Here is a 10,818-nt window from a genome sequence, read left to right on the forward strand (position 1 = left end):
CCCCCACCCCCCCCCGGGGTCTGTGAGGAGAGAGGGACCGACACCCCCCCTTCCTTCCTGGTTCCATGAGGGGAGACGGACCGACTGCTCCACCCCCCCCATTCCTCCACCCTGGCTTCTTGAGGGGAGAGGGACCGAACCCCACCACCACCGGGCTCTGTGAGGGAAGAGGGACCGACCTCCATCCCCCTCCTTCCCGGGTCCCTGAAGGGAGAGGGACCAACGCCACCAACACCACCTCGTCCCCTCCCCGGGTCTGTGAGGGGAGAGAGGCCGACCCCCACACACACACACACCGGGTTGCCGTGAGGGGAGAGACCCATCCCTGGGGACCCAGGGGGAGGACTGGCCCCTCAGTGCTCTGCCAGCTGGTCTTTCCTCTGCCAGCTGTTTTTAATTGGGGGTGGGGGGGAGCATGACCCTGGTTCCTCTAACTGGGTGTTTTGATCCTTGTCCTGAGGAGGCGGCGTTTGCCAGGTGGAGACTCTCACCCTCCCTCTGTGTGTGTGCTGGAGGAGGCTGAGACTTCCCCGCGCCGTGTTCTTCCTCTGACCTTGCACCATGTGTTCTCCCTTCCCTGTACTCCATAGATCTGGCATGGAAGGTGCCCAAATGCCTTTCGTCTCTTCCCAGGCTACTGGTAGTGGGAGTATACTCAGTTTCTGTGAGTGCTTGGAGGTGCTGACTTGCTTCCTTCTAGTTTCCGTACTGAAAAGAAGCACAGACACTCCTAATCCTCCTGGGGTTTGTTGACGTGCAGGCCTGAATGTGAGGGAGAGAGAGGATACCTTCTGATTCTTGTGTTCTGCCTGCTCCTGATCCCTATGCATGAAGAAATTACTGTGCTGCTTCTGAGCTCTGTCAGCTGACGGAAGAGGCTGTTGTCAGAAATATACCACCTTTCAACAATGTGTTAAAATTGCAGACTTTGCTCCTAGAAGATACTGATGACTGGTTGCTTTGTTCTTGCAGGAAAAGACTGTACCAATTCCTGAAAAACTGAATGAATGGGCACCACGACCTCCCCCGGAGTTTGTTAGAGACGTGATGGGTAAAGATACTATTCTTCAGATATCTGTAGGGTTAGCTACATTAAACTTAGAAAAGTGTTTAACAGAAAAGGCCGGAGACAGGTTTCTGTTGTTGCTCATTTTGCTGGAGAAAAGAGGTATGAAACGTGCTTCCAGAGTTGCTTTTCCAACTTTTGTTTGGTTCTTGGGTTCCACTTTTCTGCTTGTTGTCAGAATGCGAACAGTGCCTGTGGCACTCCAGCACGTGGACTGCGTGCAGTGAAATAAGCTGCTGCTCTGGTGATGACAAGTAAATGATGATAAGTAAATCTGTCCTTTCCATGGATCTGAGAGTGCTCTGGAAACTTACAATTACCAAGTCCCTCTTTTGACTGCTTTGAGTCTGAGTCTCAGGCAGTGAGAAGCAGACGCGTGCAGCGGATATGATTGTACATGGTCAGGTAGGGAGCTGGCAGCTGTGCAAGGAACCCGACCCAAGTATTCTGCTTACACTTTACTTTTACCTGCACGGATTAAATGTAGTAGTTGTGGTATAAATTTCATCTGCATGTAGAAGTTCTGTCTTTCTTTGGGATCTTCTTCCTTATTAATGATCCTTTCTAGAGGCTGACTTGTTCTTGTTTCAGAATAATTGATCTTGGACTAAAGCTTTTATACACTTCTGAATAACCTGTTCTGCGTATTGTAATTCCCTCGTGGCTTTTTCAAATAGCTTTGCTGTGTGCTTGAGTTGAACTGTCTTGTTTTTCTGGGAGCACCTGACATGCTGGGATTCTGTTGATATCAAGAACACCCTATTGCAGTCCCAGCTGCCATGTTTTAATTACTAGGTGTCTTATTTGAGGCATGTATTTGTGTGCTTTGCATTGAGAAATGGCTCAGGAGACAGAGGAAGAGAATGGAGTGCAATGTTGAAAGCTCCTGTGAGACTTCAACATGCAGACTGATGCCAGGAAGAGCGCTACAGGGATTTAATTTATGAAGAAATGGTCAAAAACTGTCAGTGGTACCTGTCTTGCATGGGAAAGTATAATATGATGGGCTTTATCACCCTACTGTTGACCTTTATTTTTTGTATGAGATGCTGAAAATTAGTGAGAAGCAGCCTCAGTAGGAAGTTTTCGCTCATCTCTGCCTAGAAGAGAATGGGATGTGCATTTGAACTCTAGTTCTTTTACTGCCTCAATGTCCAGCTAAGACTGGATTCTCTCTAGGGGAGTAACTGACCAGTAGAAACTGCAGTGAACCGTAAGCGTATGGTTTTGCAGCTTGCTTTGGCTTTTGATTGCAAGTGATTTGAGCTTATATAAAAGGGTGACACACTCTGTGTGTTGTTAATAGATTTTCATCTGACGGTGCCCTTTCATGTGTCCTGTCCCTCAGCATCTAGCTGTAGTCATTTGTGAGCATCTAGTATACGTTATTTTCTAGTAGACTAACTCTTCTTTATTGTAGGTTCCAGTGCTGGAGCTGGGAGTGGGGAGTTTCATGTGTACCGACATCTTCGTCGGCGAGAGTACCAGAGGCAAGATTTCATGGATGCCATGGCTGAGAAGGTCAGGAGGACTCTTTGTAATTTTTTTTCCCCCTGACTATTTGATGTTCATTGCAAATCTTCTTTTCTTTTAAAGTCATGTACAAATAATTCAGTTCCGAACTACCCCTTATCAGAGGAGAACTGTAGGAGTACGTGATATGTGGCGTCTTTGTCAGTATTGAAACATTTGGTGCTTTGTGTCAGACATGCTCCATCTTCTCTGTTCGCTGGGGTCCTAGCACACAGTAAGACTGCACGTGAATGTGTGTGTGTTCTCAGGTTGGTTTGAAAATGCTTTAAGAACTGGAAATCCCTAAGGTCACTGTCTTGCACAGACAGAATCAAAGCAAGTGCCTGTGCGCAGAGTCTGGATCTCTCTCTTTGAAGTCTTGGTCGAGTAGAATAGCACCTCTTTCAGAGAGCATTATTGTTACGCTCTCTCTTGGCCACGATGAGTCTTTTGATCCGTATGTTAATGTTTGTGTCTCAAATTATTCTCTTGTTTTTACTGAAACATTCTTTAGGGCAGAAGCCCAACCTCCCTCATCTGTTTTGGTGAGGATTCCTCCCTCTAAAGGCTTCAATGTTTGGCTCAGGCTGCAGGTTAAAAATGCTGTCTGTACAGAAGTCGTCCCTAGGAATACGGCTTTTGAATAAAGAAGAAGCCAGACAAAATCTGGCAAAGCTCCCTTCTGTATTTTGCTAAAAGACTTCTCCCTAAAAGGACATGACTTTGAAAAGAAGTATTTTAGTTTAGATTGTGATCAAAGTATAACATGTGATCAATTACAGCAAAGACTAGATGAGGAATTCCAGAAGAAACTGGAGAGGAATAAGATGATTGCAGAAGAACAAACAGCAAAACGCAGAAGGAAGCGGTAAGGGCAGATTGTTCCCAGGAGGCTTGACGTGGAAACCCTCATGCCCTGTGCCTCATCTGTAGCTGCGTGCTTTGGATAAGTGCTATCATTCTGTGTCTACATCTGTCACCTGAGAAGTCTGGCTGTGAAAATTAATTTCGTTAATGTCATTGTTTGGTGTCTAAAGGCAGCTGTAAACTTGACAGGCTTTGCTGGCATTTATTTTCTGTGCCATCGCTAGCAGCATAACTTTTGACTGTTGAGCAGCTTTTGCTGACACAGTGGTGTTGACTGCAACATGCCTTGCTGCATATTTGTTATAACAATGTCAGGAAAGGTTTGTATGTACATCTGGCTTAAATAAATATCTGAAACAGCTGACACCAAGCAGCTCAAGTGCCAAAATGGGTGCTGCTTAATGGGTACGCATGTGGATTCGGACTAGCGGAGTGTGATGGGGCACGATGCTGTCCTCTGTACACTGTCAGTGTGACTAGTCCAGTTCAGTCTGCAAATACTGAAGAGGCCACTGATGGGTTCAGTATTGTTAAAATCAGTAGCTGCTTCTACCTCCTTCAATGTGATGTCAGGCAGGTCAAGTCTACTAAGTTAGATGGAAAAATTAAGAAATATGAAATCTTTCCTTCTCTTAAGTTTTAGACAAAGTGAAACAGTTACAAGATTGATGCTCTCAAGAAATGGTCTGAGAATTGTAATGCAGTGATACAAGAATTTAAATTCCACAGTCTGTGTCCACCATACCTTTCAGAAATAGCAGAGTATCATGGCTCGGCTCTTTCAGAGGGTCTGACCCTCAGCAGCCTTTCTCTTGCTGCTTTGGGAATGAGGGTTTTACATCTTGTAGCTGAGAGTTGCTGCTGAAAGGCCTGTGCAAAGTGACTCACTGGCATATTAGCACAAAAGTGCACAACACAAACACTGTTGCCATCTTACTTTAATTTAGTGTGGTCCAACAGATGGCCAGCAAGTCAGATCTGGCCTGCTGCCTTTTTCCTGACAGAGATGGAGAACAATTGTTCAAACAGCAAATGCTGCCTAAACACTCCAACGCCTCCTTGTCCCCCTTCTTCTATAGAGTAGCCTAATGGTGTAGGTCCCAAGCCCCTCTAACTTCCCTCACCACCCTTTCTCTTCCGTCCTGAGTTAACAGGTACAGTACTTGGCTCTCTGTTTCAACAGAATTCATTTCTGGTGTTGAGAGGGGAACATGAATCCCCGATCGCTCTGCCCTGTCTCTGCTGTTAGACTGCCTGGTTACCTTTGCTAGGCAAACAGAACTAGGTCATATGAACTGAAATTCCCTCTTACCCCTAACGTTACTCCTAGGGCCCAACATATTGATGAAGTACAGCCAAAGATGAAGGTCAAAGCACACTGCTTTTTTTTTTTCAATTAAACTATATATTGCTGGTGATGACTTAATTTTTTTTTCCCAATGTTCAGTTCCAGCAGTCTGGGTTTTGACACCATTTTCTCTTTTTGTTTATTAGGCTAGGTAGCTAAAATGTAGGGGCAGTTTCATTTTTGTTCCTTCTGTGTTCTTGGAGATTCTTGCGTATCATACAGTTTTGGTTGCAGTGGTGTCATGGAAGACTTTAGAAAAAAAAAATTCCATTAGACTAAAAACAACATAGAAGAGTTTCTGTTGATCATGTGTCTAAGTTCGCCGAATTTGCAGCTGAGGCCAAATTCAAATTGAACTTCTCTTCTGAAGTCTCTTTTTCCAAGATGTCTGTAGTATGTCCTTTGTCAGTGTATGAATGTGCAGAAGCGTGACAATGTTGGATTTGAATGAGAGTCTTTTCTACTTTGCTTTATAGCCAGAAGTTAAAAGAGAAGAAACTGCAAGCTAAGAAAAATAAACTTGAACAAAAGAAGCAGGAAAAAGGTCAGTGAAATGTAGTTTTCTCAAGACTTAGTTCCGTTCCCTAATTGAAGTCTAGAAAGGTTTGTTCCACCCCGCTACGCCAAGCATTCTCGATACGTGGAGAGGAGCCTTAAGCTTGTTATTTTAGCTAACGTTTCAAAAGTCCTCTTTGAAAGCCATCTATGTTGAGATTTAATCTTAGAAATAACTTGGTTGTTTGTGAATATTTTCCCTTTATTAGGGGAAATTTTGGACAGCAAACATTGGAATCCGAGTTTGTTGGTTGTGGATGTTTTGCCCCAGCTATTCTGACAAACTGCAGATTTGGAACATCTGCTGAAAAAGGCAATATTGTTAAAGGCTGTTCTTTTTTTACGTATATTTTGAATGCGTATGGGAAAACAGGTGGAAAAAATGCAAACAAGAAACTGAGTTATGATTTTATGTGTAAGAAATCGAGTCACCTTGGTGCCATCTGTTCCACGTGACTATTTTATTTTGCATAGAAACAAATGTGAAAAACCTGACTGCCTCTGTTCTTCTGCAGTCTTGAAAATTAATGTTCAGCAATGTCAGTGTAACTGCGCTCAAACTTTTGAATACATGTTGCTTCCTTTCAGTGAGTATATTGTAGCTTACTCTTTCAAATAGTTGTCCTTTGTGGATTAGCACGCTCACTCTGCAGTAATTCTTAGTCTTAAAGTTACAACAGTTCCTGATAATTCTGCTAGAACAGTGACTTGTCTGACAGCGCTACCTTATTTCTGCTTTGCTTTTCAAAATGGGATCTGTTTCAGCTGAACCATTGCCAGCCTCCCATATAAACATGGAAGGACAAATTAATCGTTAGGTTAATTTTACTCGTGACAGCAAGTGAATGTAGCAGAGTGGGGTTTTTTGTTGTTTTGGTTTGGTTCTGTTTTTTTTTTTTAAAGCTACTCATTTATGAATTGTGACTGGGAGGAGAATTTAAGTATGAGTCACCTTACTTTTGTTCACTGAACAAAACCAAATACCCATCCCTTTAGGGAGCGGCTGGGAGAGAGGGGAGCTGGATCAGGGACTGGCACTGTGCTATGGGACTGCCGCGTACCAGTCGTCGGGCTGGAATGTTTTCATTCAGCACAAATAAGTCATCTTCTGGAAGCCAGAATCCAAACTCCCCTGTCTTTAGAATAGTTCTTAGCTCTTTACAGGTTGTGGATCTCTATTTTAAAAACAAAAAAACAAACAAAAAAAAAGAATCAGTGGAGATAGAAGCCACTGATAGCCATCTTTAGTCTACTGAGAACAGGCTTGTCTTTTTCTAGTTTTGTGTGCCCTGGGTTGAGATCTGAGAGTTTTTCCAAATTAATTGAAGTGTATTTGTTGGATGTGGCAGGCAAGCATTTATCTTCCTTTTTGAATAAATAAATAAAACCTGCGCATTGCCGTCTTTCACCTTTGTTGTAGTAAAAACATTAAGAATAAAGGTTGGTGCTAAATAAGGTTAGCTGTTAAAGTTGCATTATTGTACAGACCCCTAATAAAAAATGAAAGTACAGAACTTCACCACGCGGTGGCATCAGACCACTAATCCTAAATCCTAGGTGTAACTGATCAGAGCGTGAGCTGAGTGTGCCTTGGCCTGAGAAACACTGAAGGTACAAGAGCTACTGGGAGCAGCAGAATGGCTATTAGATTCGGGTCCCACTTTATGCCGTACCTAATTTTCATTATCCGTTATTTAATTTCTAGTAGGTGTTTTCTGGTCTTTTAGCAGGCTTCACGAGTTCTCTGTGACCCTCATTATCTTAATGAGTTCCTGTACTTGCAGAATACCAAACAGACTGTAAAAGTTCATGGCACCTTGTGGAGTTTCTGTGGGGTGGGTGTAGAAATACACTGGGTCTTGCCCGTGGCTTCCCGGTGCCTGCATTCTTTAACAGTACTCTGTGATACTTGAAAGTCCATGCCGACGTGCAGAGGTGAGATTGGGAATGAGATAATCTATCACTTCAGCGTTTGACTACCTCTGCTTGAAATAATGTTCCACAGGAGGTGGAGTTGTTTAGTGATGGACTTGGCACAGTGGTAACGTTGGAGGTAAGGGAATGTTTCTCCAAGGGAGAATTTGAAATTCTGAGCTCTGCATCGCTCGGTAGAATTAATATAACCTGATACATGTTTCCTGAGTATCTGGGACTACTTTGTTGTGAGATCTTTAACAAGGAAGACGTGTGGGAATATGTTACCCATCCGTACTAATTAGCGTGAGCTAATACACGTTTGCTTAGCACCTGAAACTATTTTGTTGTGAAATACTTAACGTATTCCCATGTGTCTTCCTTGTTATCAATTCGTACTGTTTGTGTTTTTAGAACCTGATCAATCTCAAGAGCGAGTCAGCAGCGAGGATGATGAAGAGGATAGCAAGGAGGAGGAAGAGAAGGAAGATGATGCTGAAGAGCCAAGTTTTGTGATGGGAAGAGGATGAGGCCTTCCAGGGACAGCTGGAAACACTGTTCATTGCTTTATATTCAGGAGCATGAAAGTCTTTCATCTCAGCCAAGCAGAACCCATTGGCGTACATTATATCTGCTTAACGGTGAATGACCTTCACGTCACAGGCCCGAGAGATATTGATAGAGAAATGCCAAATAAGAGATTTTTTTCTTAATTGCTTGTATAACTGCTGTGCAGTCTGCTCTAAGTTTGCTCTAAAGAGTCAGCCATAAGTCTCTGTGACCCTAGAGTTCTTTCTAACATGGCCCAGAGTGTTTTTGTCTGAAAGCTAAAACATATCCATTACCATTTAAGGAAAATATTACTGTGAGGGCTACGTATTCTACTTATGTCGAAGCTGGTAGCAGTGGGATACATGAATCTAAGGGAAGAGTTTAACCTAAAGTAGAAAAGTGGTCTGTAGCCAGATTCTCCTGCACTGTGAGTGTTCTGAATTTGGGGTTTTGTATGGGGTCATCTCTAACCCAAAGAGATCAGTTTATGTTGCTAGACAAGTTCTATAGATTTTTAAGCAGGATCCCTTTTTTATTGCTAAAACTTTCCCTATCACTTTTCTTCCATGTTTTTTAAATGAATAAAGGGGATGTGTTGGATTGTTCTGTCTTCTTTTTTTTTTTTTTTTTGAAGAGGATTTCACCAAAATAAAGAGGTGCTTGCAGTGCTGCAGGAAGGGACAAAAAGACCCAGTGATGTGGCGCACATGAAAATACGTAAAAAGGTGTTAGCTGCACTTCATTTACTTTTTGCTTTTGGATTGGAACAATATCTTTTCCAAAAGATTATGTCTGTAAAGCCTCCAAATCCTGTGGCAGAAAGGCTTGGAATGGAATGGTTTTGCTTGTGTTCAGCTTCATGTAATGACACTTGCCTTTCTCTCTGCTTGAGCTCTCTGCTTTGAACTTCGGGTTCCCTGTTAGAAATCGTAACATCCGTATATATATTTACTTATTGGTGCTTAAATGACAAGCTTATGCAGCGGTGGTTTTATTTGTAACTTAGATGGTTGTCTTTTCAGTGTATCTTTAATTAGAAGTGCCTGCTATCTTTCAGACGCGCTCATCCCAGGACCTCGGCATCCAGAATGTGGTGCTACTTCTTCTCAAGCCTTTGTTAATGCCAAATTATTTAAAGCAAAAACAATAGAAAGGGAGAATCTCTTTTTAGATCCAGCCTTTGTTGAACAGCGCTGCCAGAAATCCTGCATTTTGCCTGAGCTGGCTTTACGTGATGGCTTCTCAGTGGTATTACCATGGTGCCGGGGAAGCAGATGTGATCAAGTGCAAGTGACGTTTGTGTTTAGTTCCCCTGTACATACCCAAAGACTTCAGAGCTGGATAACTTCCGAGCTGCAAGGTCCGTATCCCCGCCACCCGCCCCGGGTTAGAGACCTGCATGGAATTGTTTTCCGCTTAATCTCCTTAGAGGCAGGTGCTTCAGAGTGAGTTGTGACAGCGTTTCAGTCTCTTGCGCTTAAGATGCAGAATGGATGTTGGGCAGTTGTTGGCATTTTCCCCGTGGAGAGGTGAGTTCTGAGAATTGCTTCGCTTGAATCCCCCCCTAAGGCAGGTAAACCCTGTTGATACGTCTGTGTCGTAGGATGAGCCATAAAAACGTTGTGGTGTTTCTTAGCTTTCGTGGACGGAGAAGAAGTGAGAGTCTCACAAATAAACAAAGACCGTTCTGCCTCTGAGCTTGTCAGGCTTTTGAGCTGAATAAATAAGTGTTGTTTTGCATTAAATAGAGCAGATGTTGCTGCATGAGGACACGCTTCTTTCGGTCGTGAGGAAGATGGACTTGAGTTTGTCTTGGTGAACTAAACAAATTTCAGGTTGCGTGGCCTCATCCTGCCTCCCTAGGACGCCATCGTTACCCATGCTGAATTATTTATACACTACGTTTTCTAGGAATGCTAAGTTTGTAGGTGAAATCCATAAAAAGCAAAGAGAATGTGTTGCCAAAGGTGGTATCTGCCTTACGGTCTTTCTTGCTGGGGTGGCTGAATGTAGCAGCAGGAGCTGTATTTGGTAGGTGTTGCTATGAATTCTGAAAAATACTATGCCGTGTTGTGGTTGTTCGTGTCAGTACTATGTCTTCCAGAATACAAAGGCACTTCAAAGTGAGCGGCTTGAAGGGATGTTTCTTCGTTAAGACAAAATGCAAGTGTTCCGTGACCTCAAAACAGGGAAAACATCGTCCGTGGAGTAGAAGGGAAGTGCTCCCATGGGTAGTAAAACGAGGAACAATTCTACAATTGCTTCCTATTCCAAATATGGCACCAAAAAAAACAGTGATAAAGGCTTGAAACAGCCAAGGAGTTTGACCTGCTTACGTTGAATTCTTGCTCTGGATTCTTTTCTAGAGGAGTCCCTCTCCTTTCTCTGGTGGAGACTAGTCTTCGGGGCTAAAGTTTGCTGCTGTTCCATTTCTACACGTGTTCATGCAAGCATGGGACCCCGAGAGACAGCAGTGTTAGTGCTGTAACCAAGCAGAAGTAGTCATAATCTCAGAGGTGAAAAGCACGCTCAGGATAACAAACGTATTTGTCGCTTTAATAAGTTTTTAGGAATTGTTTTCCTTCGTCTTTTCCCTCCCCCAGGCAGAAGTGAATTCAGAAGATGGGATTGCCGCCTGATAAAGCTGACCCATTGTGCCGCCTGTCAGCATTTTCTTTGTCTCGTTTCCAGGGAAGGAACTCCCTCCTCTTTCCCATAAGTCTGTCCCTATCCTTGCTCTTTTGATGGGTTTATACAGGATTTCCCGCTGAGTCCATAGAGGAGGGACGCAGGGAGAAAGCAGCCTGGCCCCGATAGCCCTCCTTTACACAGGCAGCCTCTGCTCTGCTTCGGCCGGAGGACGTCGCAGCTCGGCGGAGGCAGAAGTCAGCACTGCCTTTTGACCTGTGTAAGTGGCGACCTTTTGCTGTGTAATTAGTAACTGTAATAAAAGCACATTTGCATCCCGTTGCACCAATACCTTCTCTGTAGAAAGACTTAGAGA

General features: G+C 43.6%; 1 protein-coding gene across 1 annotated transcript in view; it reads left to right on the forward strand.

Annotated features, from left to right (window-relative positions):
• The window catches only part of PRKRIP1 (PRKR interacting protein 1 (IL11 inducible)), an 11,785-nt gene extending 3,369 nt beyond the window's left edge, over window positions 1–8,416 (forward strand). The window contains exons 2-7 of the mRNA XM_009319329.1: window positions 634–664; window positions 973–1,051; window positions 2,487–2,587; window positions 3,361–3,446; window positions 5,270–5,337; window positions 7,677–8,416. Of these exons, the coding sequence (XP_009317604.1) occupies window positions 634–664; window positions 973–1,051; window positions 2,487–2,587; window positions 3,361–3,446; window positions 5,270–5,337; window positions 7,677–7,792 (481 nt within the window). The 3' untranslated portion in view covers window positions 7,793–8,416. The remainder of the gene's footprint in view (window positions 1–633; window positions 665–972; window positions 1,052–2,486; window positions 2,588–3,360; window positions 3,447–5,269; window positions 5,338–7,676) is intronic.
• Window positions 8,417–10,818: the final 2,402 nt, after the last annotated feature.

Source organism: Pygoscelis adeliae, unplaced genomic scaffold (genome assembly GCF_000699105.1).
Source record: "Pygoscelis adeliae isolate BGI_AS28 unplaced genomic scaffold, ASM69910v1 Scaffold282, whole genome shotgun sequence".
Taxonomy (NCBI): Eukaryota; Metazoa; Chordata; class Aves; order Sphenisciformes; family Spheniscidae; genus Pygoscelis; species Pygoscelis adeliae.